General features: G+C 47.6%; 1 protein-coding gene across 6 annotated transcripts in view; it reads right to left on the bottom strand.

The window, feature by feature from the left end:
* Window positions 364–21,113, bottom strand: part of DBNDD2 (dysbindin (dystrobrevin binding protein 1) domain containing 2) — a 43,444-nt gene continuing 22,694 nt past the window's right edge. Inside the window, exons 1-4 of one of the 6 annotated variants that reach the window (XM_021077237.1) lie at window positions 14,674–14,819; window positions 4,749–4,895; window positions 4,417–4,554; window positions 364–2,949 (exon numbers count right to left, since the gene is read on the bottom strand). In XM_021077237.1, the coding sequence (XP_020932896.1) occupies window positions 2,744–2,949; window positions 4,417–4,554; window positions 4,749–4,887 (483 nt within the window). In that variant the 5' untranslated portion in view covers window positions 4,888–4,895; window positions 14,674–14,819 and the 3' untranslated portion in view covers window positions 364–2,743. 6 annotated transcript variants of the gene reach the window in all.

Genomic DNA, 21,113 nt, shown 5'->3' with positions numbered 1-21,113 from the left:
ACCTCCACTCCATTCCACCAGCTCTTACCCAGATGGCTCACTCATCTCCACCCTGGTCCCCTCCAATCAGTACATCTCCACAAGGAGTCCTTCCAGCCATTCTTCCCCTGGACCACTCCCACTTAACCCTTCAGACTTCAGCGCAAAAGCCACTTCTGCCAGGGAATCACCTGGCAACCTCTCTGAATAATCTATCAACTCCTTCCTAGCGTCAGTCCAAGCTGCAGTTTTACAGGAGTCCCCAGGAGACCCTAAACTCCATAAGAGCAGGACCATGTGTTGTTTTGTTTTTCATTTTGTTTTGCCACAACCACATTCCCAAGGCCAAGCGCAGTGTCTTACACATTCAACATTTACGATTTATTGAATGAAGGTCATTTATTTGTTTAGACCCTGCCTCAACTCTGTTGAGCTAATCATCACCACTGTCTTCGAGGCCCCTATTATTTCTTGCATGGAGTATTGTGTTATGTCTGTCTGGAGCCCGACTTCCAGTATGTTCGCTCTGCTACAGCCAGAATTATCTTTTTAACAGGCAACTTCGACCACTTGTAATCCCTCATTACTCCCAATAAAGTTCAAATTCCTCAACATGCAAACGGCTAGCTATCTACCCAATGACTACTGTTCTTTTATTTCTTACTAACAGAGCCTTGATGTGATCAAGACAGCAGGATGCCCTACTCAAGGATGATCCCAGCCTCCCTAGCAGCCAGGGTGCTTCTGAAAGGTCTGACGGGAAGTACAGAAATCAGGTGCATTGGTAATTGAAACTTGAAAGGTTAGTCTTTCCAAAGACCAGAATTTCCTTTCTTCTAGAAAATGCTGTGTCCCTATGTCTACAAAAATCTGTAAATGGACATTCCTCATGTTAGCAGTTCTACCAATGAGAGAAAAGTGGACACTCCTGGAGTTCCCATCATGGCTCAGTGGTTAATGAACCCAAGCAGTATCCACGAGGACTCGGGTTTGATACCTGGCCTCACGCAGTGGGTTAAGGATCCGGCATTGTCCTGAGCTGTGGTGTAGGTCACAGATGTGGCTTGGATCCTGAGTTGCTGTGGCTGTGGTGTAGGCTGGCAGCTGTAGCTCCAATTCGACCTCTAGCCTGGGGAGCTCCATACGCCACTGGTGTGGCCCTAAAAAGACACACACACAAAAGTGGACACTATCGGTTAGAACTTCCAAAAGTGCTTCTCAAAGTAGGAACAGACCTCTGGCTGTGCCTTTTTTTGCCCATCCCCGATTTCTTCTGCTTTCTGCCAGTTTCAAAGACATGATGGCTGAGGCCTCAAGAGCCATTTTAGACAGCAGATGTCAATGAGAATTCCAGCCATGTACCTTAGACGGCTCAACAAAAAGAGCCAAAAAGGACCTTGGTGTCTAATGACTGTGGAGCAGTCATACAGCCCCGTACTTTGGACTCCTTTTATGTGAGGAAATAAAATTTATACCTTAAGTCACTGATATTTTACTAGCAGTCAAAGTGAAACTTGATACAGGCTTCAAAGCATTCAAGACCCAACCTTCGTCAGTCTTCCCTCTCCCCTCATCTCCTGCTCGAATTCAACAATTCAGCCAAGCTGAATGTTTTTCAGTTCCTGAGAACTATTTCTTTCTATTTAAAGTCTTTCCAAGCTTCTCTTTCTGCCTGGATTACAGCGCCCACCTGGCTAACTCCTACTCATCCTTTGGGGCCCAGCTTAAAAATGAGCTCTTTGGAGTTCCCGTGGTGGCTCAGTGGGTTAAGAATCCAACTAGCATCCATGAGGGTGGGTTCAATCCCTGGCCCTGCTCAGTGGGTTAAGGGTCTGGCATTGCCGTGAGATGCAGACTTGGCTCAGATCTGGTGTTGCTGTGGCTGTGGCCTAGGCCGGCAGCTGCAGCTCTGATTCGACCCCTAGACTTCCATAGGAACTTCCATACACCCTGTGGGTGCAGCCCTAAAAAACAGAAGGGAAAAAAAAAAAAAAAAAGAGCTCTTCAATGACCAAACAAGCTCAGTTAAGATGCCTCTATTTTCCGGTAACAGAACAGCTTCCTCATCCTGCTATTTATTATGCTGGGAATTGTGGTATTTACTTGTTTTTTTTCTTCCATGAAGGCAAGGATACAGCCTATCTTGTTCAAACTGTATGCTAAATGTCCAGCACAGGTGTTCAATAACTACTTCTTGAATAAATGGAGTAAATGAGTGATGAGAATACGGTGTTGGTTACAGAGCTAAAGAAAGACAATGGGTTTGATAGCTGTACAATGTAAAAGATGAAGTGGAATGGCTGGTATATTATTATCTGTTTATTATGTATACCGTGCCCTGTTCCAAAAAGGATGTATGGAAGCAGGATGGCTGGAGTACCATCTCACCGGGATGTTAAGGAGTTCATGTCCATTTAGAGACACTGGTTTAGGAGACTCTATTAGGAGACTGCGGGATAGTCTGGGGGAAGGAGGAACGCTAAGAAAAGCAGTGGCATCTTGTCCTAGCTCATCTTCCATCTCCTCGCCGGCAGGCCCTACCCCGGGAGTAAGCCAAAAACTGGTGGGAGGGTTGCAGCAGGAAAAGGTTAGCAGTAAAGCAGGAGCAGGTTAATTCCCAGAAAGGTACGCCGTCCCACCATCCTTTGCTCCCTCTGAGCCTACTGCGAGTAAAGTCTGGTCTTCTCCAAAGGGCTCTGGCAGGGCCTAGGATCTCAAGTGGAGAAGAGGCAGCGCAGTCAGTCTTGCGAGTGGGGGCCCACTGCTAGCTGCAGGCTCCAGGCTCTGCCCTGCTGTCTCCCCCATCCTCCTCCTCGTCAGACTGGGCCAAGGGTGTGTCTGCTCCGCCGTCACTGGGATCCGGGCTGTGCGGGTTGGTGGAGGTGTCAGAGGATGAGGAGGAAGTGCGGGATGTGGTCCTGTCTGGCGTGGGCAATGGCAGACCCGGCTCCTCGGGATGGTCATCCACCCCTGCCCAGAGAGAAGAGCTGGTGAGGACCACAGACAGGACTTGGCAGAAAACTCTTAGAGATGACTTGGCCAGGAGACACTGAAACCCAGAGAGGGGCAGGGACTTGACGGGTCACCCAGCCAGTCTCCTGACTCCCAGTTCCCTCCCAATTCACTCCACCACATCCAGGCTCTAGAAGCCAGTCAATCAAGTCAAGAGTTAAAGTTCAACCTCCATCACTTCCCTGCTACTGAGTAGCTCTGGGCAAGTCAACTTCCCTCTCAGGGACTCTGCTCCTCCTCTGTTAAAAAAAGGATACCTAGGAGTTCCCACTGTGGTTCAGTGGGTTAAGAACCTGACTAGTATCCATGAGGATTCGGGTTCCATCCCTCGCCTCACTCAGTGGATTAAGGATCCAGCTTTGCCTCGAGCTACAGGTAGGGTGCAGGTGTGGCTCGGATCTGGCGTTACTGTGGCTGCGGTGTAGGCCTGCAGCTGCATCTCTGATTCAACCCCTAGCCTAGGAACTTCCATATGCCATGGGTATGGCCATCAAAAATTTTTTTTAATTAAAAAAAAAAAGGGATACCTACATTCCAGAACGGCTTTGAGGATGAAATCTGAGAATGCTTATAAAATGCCCTGCAAATAACAGGCCATCAATAAATAGCAGCAGTTTTAAGTAAGAGAATATCTATCCTAAAGTTAAGAAAATGGGCTTTGGGAGTTCCTGTCGTGGCTCAGCAGTTAACGAAATCAACTAGGATCCAAGAGGACGCAGGTTCGATCCCTGGCCTTGCTCAGTGGGTTAAGGATCTGGCATTACCATGAGCTGTGGCGGAGGTCACAGACACAGCTCGGATCCCTTGTTGCTGTGGCTGTGGTGTAGGCCTGAAACTACAGCTCCAATTCGACCCCTAGCCTGGGAATCTCCGTATGTCATGGTTGCGACCCTAAAATAGCAGAAAAAAAATAAAGAGAAGAAGAAAATGGACTTTAGACAGCCATGGTTTGAACCCAGCTTTTCCGATTTCTGGCTATGTGACAACTTCTCTGAGTCTAATGTTCTTTATAAAATGGGAAGAATCCCACCTGCCCTAATAGGGATTGTTAGGGACTGAGATAATATATTGAACTTTTTCAGCGCAGTATCAGAAACCTAATAAAGTGCTAAATGAACACTAAGATTAGGATGACTAAACTGCTTAAGTTGTCTAATATTAAAAGCATATTTTTACATTATTTTAATTATAATAATTATAAAACTAAAAAAGGCTAAGGGGGGTTGGGCACTCCTAGAGTTTGGGGTTAGGAATCTGCAACCAGCTTCCCTCAAGGTTGACTTCCCTCAAATCAGAACAGACAGCTGTGCTGGTGGTGGAAATGCCCACCCTCAGCCCCTCTGTACACACTTGCCCAGTCGGGCCCCGCAGCCCCATGTCAGAGCCCTGACGCGGCTCTGGCCAACCCGAAGCAGAAGGGCATACCAGCCGTCTGGGGGGTTGGTGGAGGATCTTCCCAAGGCAAGAAAACGTCCGCTCCGTCCTGATCTCCAAGGTCAATCAGTTCCACTTGCTCAAGTGTGTCCACATTCACCTCCATGGATGAGATACTACCAATGGGGGCTGCAGATCAAGAAGGGGGCGGGTCAGGGGGAGCCGGGCCCGGAGCTGATAGGACGGTCAGACATATCTGCCAGGTCCAGAGACAGACAAATGGCCAGGAAAACAAGCAGGGAGGGGGTCTCTCAAGATTCGGGTCCGCAGGACTTCCTCCCGGGCCCCGCCCCCCATCCCTCACCCCAGGACTCAGAACTTACGTCTGTGCGACTCGAGATGCAGGTGGGACAGGGGGAAGACAAATTCTGTCTCAGGCTGTAAAATGTCCTCGAAGAATTTCTGCCGCTCCCGAAGGCGGAGCTGCTGGCGCTCCAGGGCTGCCCGCGGATTCGGGTCCATGTTAGCTCCTGGAAGAACAAGCACAGCTCTGAAGTTGAGAGGGGACCCCGTGGGGGCCTGTGCTTGGGGAGCCCAGCCCGAAGCCGGCATCCCGGCAGGGGGCCCTCGATTGCTGCCTGGACACTTCTAAAGTTTACCTCCTTCTTTTCCCTGAAACCAAGTCCATTACCACCAACTTCAAGTCTCACACAGAGGCAGGGCTGACCCTAGCTCCACAAAGGGGATGCCAGTTCCAGGCACAGCAAAAGAGGCGCCTCTGTATTCAGGGAACACAGCCAATGGCCAAGTCTCAGTCTCGTGGCCCTTGAGAGGGATTGTAGGGGCTGGTTCAGCTCAAATGGGGGAGCACTTTTTCCACATAATGGACCCAGCCTCTCCTCAGAAGGCTGGGGAAAAGGACAGGAGAGCAGATCTCAGAAAGGTCCCCTCCTCTAGGGCTGCAACTCTGGCTGGTTCCCCACCATCTATCAAAACTTAGACCAAAGGAAAAGCACCCCTCCCCCACCCCCACTCCCTCCCTCCCTCTACACACACACACACACACACACACACACACACACACACCCATCACCAGTATCCCCTCCAATCCCTGCTCTGAAGTCTAAGACTCGGCTCTGTCCCTAGGGAAGTCACCTTTCTAGCCTCAGCCTCCCAGTGTAAAATGGCATCATCTTCCTACCTGCCTTCAAGACTCTGCTGCCAAGGTGCTCTGGAAGCTCAAAGCTCCAGTCCCTGTGCTATTTAGAGGACACCATCTCTTCTCTGCCTCCCACAGCTCTTTATTTGAGCTCCTCTCCTCTGACACATCTCACTGTCTGACTCCGCACTAGTGAGCAAGTAGCAGTTGGAAGGGTGCAGTTCAGACCAGGCCTTCTGGCCTCCAGTGCGGAGAGCCTTCCAGAACACCATTCCCTCAGATTCCCTCCATTCTCCCTCTGGAGCCCATCACCGGTGGCAAGGGAGTATTAGCAGGACCAGATCGTCACTGTGCTCAGACTGTCTTCCTCACCGCATCCGGACTCGGCGTATTCCGAGACCCTGGTTAGTTCCACCCGAGCGGGGGCGGGTCACGAGGGACCCAAACCCAAGTGGGCCAGGCAGAGACAAGGAAGTGTGGGGAAACCATGTGGCCCGGGCTGGCAGCGGAGGAGGGAGGCGCTGACGCTGATTCCAGGGAAAGGCTCTTAGTGCTGCCTCCCAGGTCACAACGCTAAAAATACCCAGGGCCCCTGGGGCTGTCTGCTCCAGCAGGGGGGCAGGGAAGGGTGAGAAAGAGGATCGGGGAGTTGGAGGGGACCAGGGGCTCCAGGGACGGCCCCTCTCTTTCCTCCCTCACCCCATCAATATCAGGAGACTGAAGGGGCTGCCCCCCGGGGAGCCGCGGAGCCGAGCGCCAACGAGATCCGAAGGGGGTTGTTTACATAACTGAAGGTGCAGGGAAGAGGGGTGGCGAGGTCTGAAGCGATCTGTGGGCAGGGGGCGGCCAGGGGCCCGGCCAGTGGAATCGAGAGCTCCCTCTCGGTGCTGCCCCACCCGCACCGGAGTCAGCGAGAGAGAAAGAATTCCCTAAAAGGGGACACGCCGCGACCGCGGGGAAGGGAGGGAAGGTGGGGGGGGGCAGCCTTTCCACTCGTGCTCCAGGCTCCCGGCCTCCCGCGGCACCTGCGCCCGCCCCGCGGAGCCCCTACCTGCCGCGCCCGGCGCCCCCGCTGACTCAGGCTGTCCTCTCCAGCGCGACGGCGGCGGGGGCGTGGGAGCGGGCCGCGCCGGCCGGGGTGGGGCTGCGCCGCCGGGTCTCCCCCGGGACAGACCGGCCCTGGGAGCGGGGAACGAGGAAGAGGCGGGAGGCGGAAGTGGGGGAAGGGCGGCGGCGGGCACACGCGCTCCTCGCCGGTCGCCCAGCGGTAGCTGGCAGCCCCGGCGGGCGCGATCGCTCACACTTCCCGGACGGCAAAAAGTTCCCGGCTCTCATCCTTCCTCCCCGCGACCCGCCGGGGCCCCTGCCCTGCTCCGCGCGCTCCCATACACTTGCTGCGCCCCGCCCGCCCGCACCCCTCGCCGCGGAGACACTAGGGCTCTCGGCCCCGCACCATAGCTGCTCCCCGACTCCTGGACAGCCCAGAAGCAATCTCCACGCACCCACACCCGGACTGCCCCGAACCCTCCGCCGCGCTCGGCCGGCTTAGGCGCGCATCTCTCGAGAGGCGCACGCAGCGGAAGAGAGGCTGGAGACCCGCTGCCACCCATCAGGGCAGGTGTACTGCGCCGGAGACCCCCCTACTCTGGGACTCACCTCGCAGCCCCCGGCTCCCGGCTCCGGATGGACAGAGCCGCCGCCCAACCTTCCAGAGCTCTGGGCGGAGTGGGCGCCGGGACAGGGCGGGTCGGGGCTGGAGGCGGGGGGCTGCTGCGCCGCGCCCCCAAACGCCGGCTAGGAGCCAACTCCTCCAGGTTGCTAAGAGGGGCGCTGCGCATCCCGGCCGGCGGGGGTGGAGGAGCGAGGCGGAAACTGTGGGCCCAGAGGGGAAACGCTTGCCCCCTCGCAGCGGCTCCTGGCTCTAAGCCGGGCCAGAAAAGTGTCCTGGACCAAAGCTCTGTGCCCATTCTCTCCTCCTCCCTTCCACCCTGTGTAAGTGGCTCCAGAAGCCGCAGGGTTGGGGGCGTCTTTCGGAGATGTTCTTGCTCTGGGGTCACTCATTCATTCGACAAACATCTGCGAGCAAGCCAGGAACTAGGGGTCATCCTTGGAACCTCTGTGGGTCTTTAGCTGCCCACATTATTACTCCTCCATTAACCGTCGATTCTCTTTCTTAAGTATCTTTCCAATCCGCCGTTCCCTTCCGTTTCCACTACCATCCCTCCCTTGGCTCCTACAGAAACCTTCTATCTGCTTCTGGTTTTCTTGTACCCTGGTCCTGCGACGCTCCATCCCCCACAGAAGTTAGTCAACACTTTAGAGCTGAGAGCACTATCCAAGGAACCCCACATCAGTCATTTCAAAACGCAAGTCTGATGTGCCACCCACTGTTTAAACCTCCATTGTTGGAATGAAATCCGGGTGCTGATAGCTCAGCTGAGCCTTAAAGAAATGAGTTCAACAAGCAGAGAAGAGGGGGAAGGGCACCTCCAGAGAGGTGGAGGTATGAAGAGTTGGCAACCCAGTCCCGCTTCCCTGTCAGGGGACCAGCACGCTGCACAAACACTAAAAGCTGGCCTCTTCTACTGTTACTGAGCTCTCAAGACAATCCTGTCAGATAAATACCGCCAGTAGCTTCTGCGCTACTTTACAAGCAAGGGAACTAGTTTGTGGGAGGCAACACAGGCAGTGGTTAGGGGCACAGGCATGGGACCCTCTTGGGTTGTAAACCTAGCTCCGTGTCTAGCCAGCTGTGTAAACAATTTCTCTGATCCTTGATTTCTTTGTCTATTAGGTAGGAGTAATTAATCCCTACCTCCTATGAGATCATTCATATAAAATGCTTAGTCCAGGACTCGGGCACCCTGGAGATGCTCAATAAACATTAGCTGTTTTGACTGTCACGGGTTCTGAGCAAGAGAGGCAAGGGCTTTCTTCCATGAATTCCTGAAAGTCTAGGAAGTACGCTCTAATAGTTAATACTGCTACAGAGCTTATTATGTGCCTGTCACGGTTATAAGTGCTTTGCATCTATTAACTCTTTTAATCCTCTTAGTAATCCTGTGAGGTAAATACTATTTTTATTTCTCTTTTAGAGATACAGAAACTGAGATACAGAGAGGGAAAGGGACTTGTCCAAGGCCAGACAGCAACTAACTACATGGAGCAGATATTCAAACCCAGGTGGACTGATTCCAGAGACTGTGCTTGTAACCCCCATTCCCAGCCTGTCCCCCTTCTACCCCATGGCAGTTTTCATCTTCCAAGAAATGTTTTGGTCAGTTTGATTCTTATTCTTCATCAGTGGAGTGAATACTTGGTCCCGTTTTCTACCAGAGAAATGAGACCAAGGCAAGAGTACAGTGGATGAGAGCTCGCCTCCCCAAATCACCTCCCCCTTTTTCAGGTTTATCCCTGGGAACAGGATTGCATGGGTTATTTTGAGCTGTCCTCAAGATGGTGACAGATCAGGAACCTGTCTGTCTCCTCTCTTGGCCAGATATTTACCACATAGAAGGGTGGAGAGGCAAAAAGCATCCAAGCTAGAAGGAACTCAGGGGGCTATGCTGGAAGGGTATTAGCCAAGAGAAAGACCCAGGAAGCATGACCCAAGGGTAGACTGCAAAAGGAGGTGAAAGAAGCAGTGAAAACATAAACAGCTTGGACTTCTGGCTTCCATCTAGGATGCAGAAAGCTGGGGAAAGCGTCACTACCACACTAATAGCAATTTCTTTCAGTTGTTAGGTAAGCTATAAAGTTATTACTTTTGTCAAATCCATCTGCAAGCTGAGGTTGCAGAGCAGCCAATTAACCTGAATTCCAAAGAAGGACAGGTGCCTTCAAGAAGAAATAGGGGAAGTTCCCGTCGTGGCTCAGTGGTTAACAAATCCGACTAGGAACCATGAGGTTGCGGGTTTGATCCCTGGCCTCACTCAGTGGGTTAAGGATCTGGTGTTGCCGTGAGCTATGGTGTAGCTTGCAGACGAGGCTCAGATCCCGTGTTGCTGTGGCTCTGGCGTAGGCAGCTACAGCTCTGATTCGACCCCTAGCCTGGGAACCTCCATATGCCGTGGGAGCGGCCCAAGAAATGGCAAAAAGACAAAAAAAAAAAAAAAAAAAAAAAAAAGAAGAAGAAGCAGGGCCCTGCCACACTTGTGACGTGGGAAGAAGACAAGATCTCCTTGCAAACAGGTACAAGAGTTCAGCTACGGCTTTTACTGCTAAAGGCCCAGTGTGGCTAGCATGAAAGTATAGAATCCCTGGGAGGCACAGACACTAAAAGTATTCATAGAAACAATGAAACCAAACTCCTGACAATATTTACTCAATTCTCCATAGTAATGGCCTCAGAAAAGAAGAGATGTGACGATTTCCAGGCAAAAATAATAATGACCTCAGTCTTTACTGTTCTACACATTGTGTCCGGGAGTCAAAAATTACAACACACACATACAAACCAATTTAACAAAAACAACAAAAAAACCCTATTGTCAAGAGACAAAGCAATCAACCAAACCAGACTTAAGACCTAGATAACTCTCTGGAGTTATCTGACAGGGAATTTAAAACAACTATAATGATATGTGAAAGGTTCCATTGGAAACTATGGACCTCATGTATAAACAGAAGGGGAATTTTAGCAGAGAGACAGGGACTATAAAAAAGTCATATGGAAAATGCTAGAAATCTTTAAAACATGTAACAGAGATGAAGAATGCCCTTGGCGGCCTCATCAGTAAACTCAACACAACTGAGGGAAGACTCAGTAAACTTGAAGGTAGGTCAACAGAGACTACTCACACTGAGACAGAGAGAGAAAAAAAAGAGTGAAACAGCATACAAACAAGCCTGGAAGATCCAGAGCTAACACATGCATAATCTGAATCCCAGAAAGAAAAGAGATAGAAACACACACACACACAACACACACACACATACACCTGTGGAAGTAATGGTCAATAATTTTCCAAAAATATGAAAGGACCACAGAGCCAAAACTCACAGAATCTCTTAAAAGAAAAATTAAATGCCAATAGACAGACACACAAGTGAGCACACAAACAAAAAATATGATCGATCATATTCAAACTACTGAAAATCCAAGATATTTACTTTACTTAGTAGCATGATAATGGGAGAAAAAAGAATGTATACATGTATGTGTAACTGGGTCAACTTGCTGTACAGTAGAAAAAAAAATTGTATTGGGGAAATAACAATTAAAAAAATTAAAAAAAAAAAGAAAAGAAAATCTTGAAGGCATCAAGAGGGACAAATATAGCATGTACAGAGGAACAAAGATAAGAATTACAGCAGACTCAAGAGTTGCCTTGGTGGCGAAGCAGAAATGAATCCAACTAGGAATCATGAGGTTGTGGGTTCGATCCCTGGCCTCGCTCAGTGGGTTAAGGATCTGGCGTTGCCGTGAACTGTGATGTAGGTTGCAGACGCAGTTTGGATCCTGCATTGCTGTGGCTGTGGTGTAGGCTGGCAGCTGTAGCTCCAATTTGACCCCTAGCCTGGGAACCTCCATATGCCCTGGGTGCAGCCCTAAAATGACAAAAAAAAAAAAAAAAGGTAGACGTTCTGGAGGCAGAAAGAAAATGATACCAGAGAGAAACCTGGATTTACATAAAGAAATGAAGATCTCCAGAAAGAGAGAGAATAAAGGTAAATCTGAGAGGGTTTTCTTTTTTTTAATCTTTTTAATCACCTTAAAAGATAAATGACTGTCTAAAGCAAAACAGTAACAATAAATTATGGATGTAGAGCATATATAAAAGTAAAGTGTATGACCTGAACAGCAGTAAAAGTGATGGAAATTGGAAACACACTGTGAAAGGGTCCTTCTGCTGTGTAAGAAGTAGTATAATAGTATGTGAAGATTGACTGTCACTAATTGAAGATACATATTATAAATACAAGGGCAGCCACTAAAACTTTTTTAAAAGAGTATAAATAACAAGCCAACAGTGGAGGTAAAATAGAATCATAAAAGGATTGGGAGGCATCTTCCTTGGGCCTCTTCGGATTTGACATGTCAAGACTACAAAGATCTGACTTCTCTTTCACCTGGGCCCTGGCTCAGGATTAACACAAGTGGCATTTTTCTCAAAAGACCAGGTCTTTCTCAGACCAGGGTAGGCCTGCTGAATGCTTGCTGTAAAAGTGCTGGTCCTGGTGTCCCATCATGGCTCAGAGGTTAACGACCCTAACTAGTATCCATGAGGATGTGGGTTTGATCCCTGACCTCGCTCAGTGGGTTGGGGAATCCAACATTGCTGTGAGCTGTGGTGTAGGTCACAGAAGAGGCTCGGATCCCGCATTGCTTTGGCTGTGGCGTAGGCTGGCAACTACAGCTCTGATTTGACCCCTAACCTGGGAACCTCCATATGCTGCAGGTGCGGCCCTAAAAAGAAAAAAAAAAAAAAAAAAGAGCTGGGCCTGGAATCCTCAGCCACATTGCAGATTCACTGTGTGTGTGCCATGCATCTGGGACCACTGTATCGCTTGTTGGACTTAGGGCTGAGGGAACCAACACAAAACTATGCTGATGTTCATATTGTTTGGTGTTGTTTGAGTAATAAACTGTCTTGATTGGATTCAGAAAGTCTGTCTACTTTTGGTACCCATGACAAAACATAGTTAATCCAAAAGTAAAGAAAAAGAGGAAAAATAGAAAAATGCACAGATGAATAAACAGAATCTAGGAGTTCCCATCGTGGCGCAGTGGAAACGGATCCAACTAGGAACCATGAGGTTGCGGTTCAATCCCTGGCCTTGCTCAGTGGGTTAAGGATCCAGCGTTGCTGTGAGCTGTGGTGTAGGTTGAAGACACGGCTTGGATCCTGTGTTGCTGTGGCTGTGGTGTAAGCCGGCAGCAACAGCTCTGATTAGACCCCTAGCCTGGGAAACTCCATATGCCTCGGGAGCAGCCCTAGAAAAGGCAAAAAGACAAATAAAAAAAAAAGAAGAAAAAGAAAAAAGAAAAAACATAATCTAACAAATAATGAAATGGAAGATTTTTACCCAACTGTGTGTGAATGAAAGTCAACCAGTTAAAAGACAGGTTAGTAGACCAGGAAACAAACAAAAAAAACAGGCAAGAGGCAATAAAATGCTGTCTACAAGAAACCTAACTTAACTATAAAGAAATATGTGAGTTAAAAATAAATGGATGTGAGTTCTCTTGGGGCGCAGTAGATTAAGGATCCCGTGTTGTCACTGCAGAAGTTCGGGTCACTGCTGTGGGAAGGGTTTAATTCCTGGCCCAGGAACTTTCACATGCCTTGGGTGTGGCCAGAAGAAAAAGTAAAGTAAATGGGTGGAGACTATTACTCAGACATTTAAAAGAAGGAAATTATGCCATCTGCAGCAATGTGGATGGACCCAGAGATTATCACACTAAACAAAGTCAGTCAGAGAGAGAAAGACAAATATCATATGCTATCACTTATAAGTGGAATCTAAAATATGACCCAAATCAACTTATCTATGAAACAAAAACAGACTCATCGCATAGAGAACAGACCTGTGGTTGCGGGGGCGGGGGTGGGTGGTGAGTGGGGAAAGACGGTTAGGGAGTTTGGGATTGGCAGGTGCAAAGTATTATATACAGAATGTGTAAATAATAAGGTCCTACTATATAGCACAGGGAACTATATTCAATATCCTATGATAAACCATAATGGAAAAGAATATGAAAAAAGAATACATATGTGCATAAATGAATCACTTTGCTGTATAGTGGAAATTAACACAGCATTGTAAATCAACTATACCTCAATAAATTAAAAAAAAATAAATGGATAGAATCAGATATACTATGCAAACACTAATCAAAGTAAATGAGAGTAGCAATAATTTTTTTTTTTTTTTGTCTTTTTAGGGCTGCTCCCACAGCATATGGAAGTTTCTAGGCTAGGGGTCGAATCGGAGCTGTAGCTGCTGCCCTACACCACAGCAACAGCAACTTGGATCCAAGCCATGTCTGCAATTCGGGATCTTTAACCTACTGAGCAAGGCCAGAGATCGAATCTGTGTCCTTATGGGTATTAGTTGGGTTCATTTCTGCTGAGCCATGACGGGAACTCCTGAGTAGCAATATTAAAATCAGAAAAAGTAGACTTCAAAAGAAGGACTACTGGGAATTCCCTTGTGGGGCAGAGGGTTAAGGATCCCATATTGTCACTGCAGCGGCTTGGAGGACTGCTGTGGCAGAGGTTTGATCCCTAGCCTGGGAACTTCTACATGCTGTGGGCATGACCAGAAAAACAAACAAAAAAAAAAAAAAAAAAGAAAGAAAGACTATTCAGGAATGAGCACAGACACTGCGTAATGACAAAAGGTTGGTAAGTTCACCAAGAAGACTTAACAATCACAAATGTGTAAGTACATCAAATAACAGAGCTCCAAAAACACGGGAGAGTGGACAGAAAAAAAAATTAAGGACCTCTGAGCACTGTCAACCAGCTTATTCTGAATGACGTTTTTCTAACACTTCCCCAGCAAAATAAATTCTTTTCAACTGCACATAAAACACTCGCCAAGATACATCATCTTCTGAGCCATAAAATAAACTTCATCAAATTTAAAAGAATTTAAATCATATAAAATATGTGTAATGACTATAAATGAATTAAAATATAAATAATAATAGAAGGAGATCTGGAAAACACCCCGATACTTGGTGATTAAAAAAAAAAAAACACTTCAAAACAACCTATGAGGAGTTCCTGTTGTAGCTCGGTGGTAACAAACCTGACTAGTATCCATGAGGACGTGGGTTCGATCCCTGGCCTCCCTCAGTAGGTTAAGGATCCGGCATTGCAAAATAAATAAATAAATAAATCCCACGTTGCCATGAGCTGTGGTGTAGGTCACAGACATGGCTCCCATCTGGAATCGCTGTGGCTGTGGCAGAGGCCAGCAGCTGCAGCTCGGATTCGACCCCTAGCCTGGGAACCTCCATAAGCCACAAGTACAGCCCTAAAAAAAAAAAAGAAAGAAAGAAAGAAAAGAAAATAACCATGAATCAAAGGTGAATTCCAAAGGAAATCAGCAAAATATCTTGATTGAATAAGATTGAAATGTGGCGACCAGCCACTAAAAAAACCTCCCAATGTTCCTCGAGTTCCGTTTATTCATACCTTTGCGCAGGCCTCTTCTCCGCAGTTATCAGGCTTCCTCTACGTGACCAATAAGACGTGGCAGATGACAGTACATCACGTCCAAAATTTTAAAAGACCACGGCTTCCCATCTTGGGTGTGTGTTCTCTCTATTGCTTGGCTCGGTCACTCGGGAGAAGCAAGCTGCCATGCTGTCAACAGCCCTGCAGAGAGGCCCACGTGGCAGGGAACTGGAGGTTCCAGCCAACAGCCAGTGAAGAACAGAGGCCAGCCAGCAACCCCATAAGTGATCATGGAAACAGACTCACTGGCCCTAGTAGAGTCTGGGGATGACAGCAGCCCCCGCCAACAGCTGGACGCAACCTCGGGAGAGACTGAAGTGGAACCACCCAGCTAGAGCAGTCCTGGATCCCTGATGTCCAAAACCTATGAGATAATAGGGAGTTCCCGTTGAGGCTCAGTGGGTTACGAACCTGACCAGTATCCATGAGGATGCAGGTTCAGTCCCTGGCCTCCCTCTTGGGTTAAGGATCCGGCATTGTCGTGAGCTGTGGCATAGATCGAAGATGTGGCTCAGATCTGGCATTGCTGTGGCTGTCGCATAGGCCATCAGATCCAGCTCCAATTCAACCCCTAGCCTGGGAACTTCCATGTGCCACAGGTGTGGCCTCCAAAAGTAAAAAAACAAAAAACGAAAAAACCTTTGAAACAATAAATACTTGGTTTTTTGGGTTTTTTTGTTTGTTTTTTGTTTTTTTTTTTGCTTTTTAGGGCCACACCTGTGGCATATGGAGGTTCCCAGGCTAGGGATCAAATTGGAGCTGTAGCTGTTGGCCTACACCACAGACACAGCAACACTGGATCCTCAACCCACTGAGCGAGGCCAGGGATCGAACCTGTGCCCTCATGGGTGTTAGTCAGATTCGTTAACCACTGAGCCAGGATGGGAACTCCCAATAAATACTTGTTTTAAATAAATATGGGGCTGATTTGCCATACTGCAATAGATAACATACAGAGATTTTGATACCGGGTAGGGTACCACTGTAGCAGCACTGTGAGACGTGGTAGTGCAGTACACAGGCCACGGATAAGAGGAGTGCACGGGAAGACCAAAGTGCCTTGAAAAAGCAGATAATCCAAGCCTCAAGCCTTTAATAGGACTGCGGCCAGGGTGTACAGGAAAGTGAGGGAAACTCCGATGGGAACTGGGGAAGAGGAATTCTTGTACGTTGCGGCACAGAGTTTTAGCAACTCTACTGCCTGTGGTAAAGGGGATAGCAGAAAACGTGCCTAAGGAGTTGGGATCCAGCTAAGGATATTTCCAAATCAAGTGTCGGAGGCTCCCCCCGCCACCCTACCCGGTGTCTTCTTGTTGCTTATAGTAAGATGCCAGAGGAGGAGAGAAACTACAGCGGCTTCTCAAGGGGGAGGGATGACACCTCCCGGAGGGACATTTGGCAACGTCTGTTGGCAATGCCAGGACACATTTCTGATCGTCAAAACTGGAGAGGCTGCTACTGCCATCTAGTTAGGAGAGGCCAGGGCTGCTGCTAAACATCTTACAACACGCCAGACGAACCCCTCCCACCATCACCTCCCCCCAACCAACAAAGAATTACCCCCGCCGAAGTGTCAACAGGGCTGAGGCCGAGGAGTCCCGAGGGAAAATGTGAAATGCGAAGGAGCCAGGACTTGGTGGTAGAAAATGCTCAGCCTCTCTAAATGGCAAAGGATAGTAAAGTTAAACAATGGTTTCCTAGCAAAGCTCGAGTCCAGAGCTTTGCCAGAAAAACATGGTCTAAAAATGAAACAGAGAAGGTGACTATCCAATCTTTTGCTTGCATCTCAGCAAGATTTAAGACAATGGATCAGAGTAATCTTCAATCAAACAAAAGACACAAAGAAAGGATAGGTGTGCCTCACGGATCCTCTGAATCAAGCAAGAGGGATTCCAGGAAGCTTAGGGGTGTTGCCCTTGAGCCAATTCAGCATAAGGCAAATGAGGGAAGCGCTTATCTCCGAGAAATTGTGGACGTGGCTTTTGTTTACCAGAGTGGACCTGAATCAGATTCAGAGTGACCCACAGGTTCTTAAAAGGTTTCTATATCCAGAAACATCTCCGCTTGGACTTAAAGGGATAAAGAGAATATTAAATTTTTAAAAAGGGATTTCTGGTTCTGAACAAGATGGAGTAAATGCATTCCTCGCTACCTTTCCCACTAAATGCTGTTTAAAATGCTAGGCATTACATATAAAACAAACAGATAAAGGCAGACCAACTAGGAACCCCAGGACTCAAATGACGCAGCAGTGAGTCCCTGAGTTTTCTTTTTGTTGGATGCTTGAGAAGCCAATCGGGCACAGACAAAAATCACCCCTATGAAAAGCCTGTTTTCTCTTGTCAAAGGATTGATTGAGAAAGAGGCACCCTAGCAAGACAGAAATCTTTTTTTTTTTTTTTTTCCTTTTTTCTTTTTTGGCCACCCCGAGGCACATGGAGTTCCTAGACCAGCGATCAGATCTGAGCTTCAGTTGTGACCTAAGCTGCAGTTGCAGCCATGCTGGAACATTTAACCCACTGTGCTGGCCCTGTGATCAAACCTGCATCCTGGTGCTGCAGAGACACCACGGATCCTGTTGTGCCACAGCAGGAACTCGCAGGAATCTTCTGACATTAAATGCCACCTCCAGCAAAATACTAAAGAAAACCTCACTCCCAGTCTCTGTCTTGTGGTAACAAGGCACCTTTCCCCCTCCCCCGCAGGTGGTGTTAGAGGAGGCAGCATGGGGAGCCTGGGCTTCATCACTGCCTAGCAGTACCCCACCCCACAATTTCCATGATGTCAGCGGCGGCCCCGTGGGGAGCCCAGGCTGCCATCCCCATCCAACAGCAATGAGGCATCACTCCCTTCCCTCAATGTTAAGGAGGCCACCTGTGGAACCAAGATATCCACCTGCCCAGTGGTAATAAGGCAACCAACCCTCCCCTCTGTCTACAGGCTGGAGTCAGTGTGGGCCTGGTGGGCAGCCTAGACTTTCTGCACCCCACCTGCTGGTAGAGAGTTGGTGCCCCTCTCTCATTACCGCAATACAGTAGAGGTCTATAGCAGATCTGAATGAGACCCAGAGTCTCATAACATAATTTCTGAAATGTCCTGGTTATATATAAAAATAATTCACCATTCCAAGAACCAGGAAAATCTCAACTTGGACGAGAAAAGACAATCAAGGGATGCCAGTGGATCACAGTGATGTTGGAATTATCCGACAAGGAATTTAAAATAGTCACTGTAAAAATGTTTCAAAAGCAACTGCAAACTTTCCTGTAACAAACGAAAAAAATAGGATCTTGGGGTGGGGGGGCGGGACAGAAGAAACAAAGATGAACCAAATAGAACTATTAGAACTGAGGAATAAGAGAGTTCCCATCGTGGGGACGCAGGTTCGATCCCTGGCCTTGCTTAGAGAGTTAAGGATCTGGTGTTGCCGTGAGCTGTGGTCGCAGATGCAGCTTGGATCCCAAGTTGCTGTGGCTGCGGTGTAGGTCGGCAGCTGTAGCTCTGATTCACCCCCTAGCCTGGGAACCTCCATATGCCGCCAGTGCAGCCCTAAAAAGACAAAAGACAAAAAAAAAAAAAAAAAAAAAAAAAAGAATGGAATAGTACTGGGTTGACTACTGTCCTCCAAAAATTCATGTCTACCCAGCACCACAGATTGTGACTTTATTTGGAAAAAGGGTCTTGGCAGAAGTAATTAGTAAAGATGAGGTCATACCAGATTAGGGAAGACACTAAGTCCAACAACTGGTATCCTTATAAGAAGACGATGTGAAAACCCAGAAAGACACACAGGGCAGAACACCACGTGAAGCCAAGCCGGCAGGATCAGAATGAAAGGTCTCCAAGCCAAGGAGTGCCAAGGCTGCTGGAAGTCACCAGAAGCTAAGAAAGAGACAGGACAGATTCTCCCTCGGAGCCTCCAGAAGGAACCGACACTTTGATTTCTGGACTTATGACCTCCAGTACCATATGAAAATTAATTCCTCTTGTTTCAAGTCAACAGGTTTGACACCGATAAAAAAATGAAAATTAAAAAAAAAAGCTTACTGGATAGGCGCAATAGAAGAATGGAGATAACATGAAAGAATCAGTGAATCTGAAGACAGCATAGGAGAAATTACTCAATCTGAAAAAAAGAGCAAATTATATTTTTTAAAAAAGGAAGGAAGGAAAGAAAGAAAAAAGAAAGAAGGAAGAGTACAGCAGAAATTGACAGAAGGGGGAGTTCCTGTTGTGGCTCAGAAGAAATGAATCTACCATCCATGAGGAGGCAGGTTCAATCCCTGGCCTTGTTTAGTGGGTTAAGGATCTGGCATTGCTGTGGCTGTGGCGTAGGCTGGCAGCTATAGCTCTGATTCGACACTTAGCCTGGGAACTTCCGTATGCCACGGGTGCAGCCCTAAAAAGCAAAAAAGAAAAAGAAAGAGAAAAGAACAAGAAAAGAAATTGACAGATCACTGTAAATCAATTAGAACTTTTTAAAAAAAAATTTGGGGGAGTTCCCATCATGGCTCAATGGTTAACAAATCTGACTAGGAACCATGAACTTGTGAGTTTGATCCCTGGCCTCGCTCAGTGGGTTAAGGATCCAGCATTGCCGTGAGCTGTGGTGTAGATCGAAGACGTGGCTCAGATCCCGAGTTGCTGTGGCTGTGGTGTAGGCCAGCGGCTACAGCTCCAATTCAGCCCCTAGCCTGGGAACCTCCGTATGCTGTGGGTGTGGCCCTAGAAAAGACCAATTAAAAAAAAAAAAAATTTTTTTTTTTTTAAAAAAAGAAAGAAGGAAGGAAGCAAGGAAGGAAGAAAGAACAGAGCCGATAATAAAAGACAATGACAAGGATTTCCTGTCGTGGCTCAGTGGTTAACGAATCCATGAGGTTGGGGGTTCGATCCCTGGCCTTGCTCAGTGGGTTAAGGATCTGGTGTTGCCATGAGCTGGGGTGTAGGTCGCAGATGCAGCTCAGATCCTGAGTTGCTGTGGCTCTGGCGTAGGCCGGTGGCTACAGCTCCCATCAGACCCCTAGCCTGGGAACCTCCATATGCCTGGGGAGCAGCCCAAGAAATGGTGAAAAGACAAAAAAAAAAAAGACAATGACAAAAGGTTTAACATTTGTGTCACTGGATTCCCAGGGGGAGGGAAAAAAGCAGAGGTGTAAAAACATTCAAAGAATGGCTGAAATTTTCCCAAATTTGACAAAGACCCCCCCATTCCTTTTTTTTTTTTTTTTTTTTTTTTTTTTTGCTTTTTAGGGCCGCACCCACGACATATGGAAGTTTCCAGGCTAGGGGTCCAATCAGAGCTGCAGCTGCTGGCCTACATCACAGCCACAGCAACACAGTATCCAAGCCTCATCTGTGACCTATAGCTCATGGCAACCCGGATCCCCAACCCACTGAGCGAGGCCAGGGATTAAACCCACATCCTCAGGGATACTAGTCAGATTCATTTCCGCTGCACCACAACAGGAACTCCCTTAACAAGCCGATCTTTAAATTCATAAGGAGAGACAAGTGAAGTGCAGCAGCAAAAACAGTTTTGAAAAAAAAAAAACAGAAAAGCTGGAGAGCTGTCTTTTGAGTATTACTACAAAGAGCTACAGTAATCAAGACAGATTATAAAACTTACTATAAGGAATCAAGAGAGATGGTATTGGCAAAAGATAGACATATAGATCAGTGGATCAGAATAGAGAATCTAGAAATAGATCCACACATACACGGTCAATTGAATTGAGAAAAATGCAAAGGCATTCAATAGAAAGAAAACAGTCTTTTCAACAAATTGTGTTGGAATCACTGGATATCCATATGTAAAAGAAGAACCTTAATCCACACATTATACTACATAAAAAGAACTCAAAATGGGTCACTGACTTAAATTTAAAACCTAAAACCATAAAATGTCTAGGAGAAAACATAGGCGTCTCACTGACTTGGGAGAGGCAAATATTTCTTAGATATGACACCAAAATATAATCCATTTAAAATTTGATAAATTGGACTTCCATCAAAATTAAGAATCTGGAGTTCCTGTTGTGGCTCAGCGGTTAACAAACCTGACTGGCATCCATGAGGATGCAGGTTCGATCCCTGGCCTCTCTCAGTGGCTTAAGGATCTGCCGTGAGCTGTGGTGTAGGTCGCAGATGCCACTCGGATCCTGCGTTGCTGTGGCTGTGGCTGTGGCTGGCAGCTACAGCTCCAATTGGACCCCTAGCCTGGGAATATGCTGTGGGTGCGACCCTAAAAAGACAGAAAGACAAAAAAAAAAAAAAAGAAAGAAAACAATTAAGAATCTGCTCTTCAAAAGATAGTTAAGAAAAATGAAAAGATAAATCATATGACTAGTAGAAAATACTTGCAAATCTTATGTCTGATGGGATCCAGCATCTATAAAGAA

This window comes from Sus scrofa, chromosome 17 (assembly GCF_000003025.6).
Source record: "Sus scrofa isolate TJ Tabasco breed Duroc chromosome 17, Sscrofa11.1, whole genome shotgun sequence".
In the NCBI taxonomy this organism is placed as follows: Eukaryota; Metazoa; Chordata; class Mammalia; order Artiodactyla; family Suidae; genus Sus; species Sus scrofa.
The sequence above is the reverse complement of the archived record's forward strand: the minus strand, read 5'-3'. Positions and strand labels throughout refer to the sequence as shown.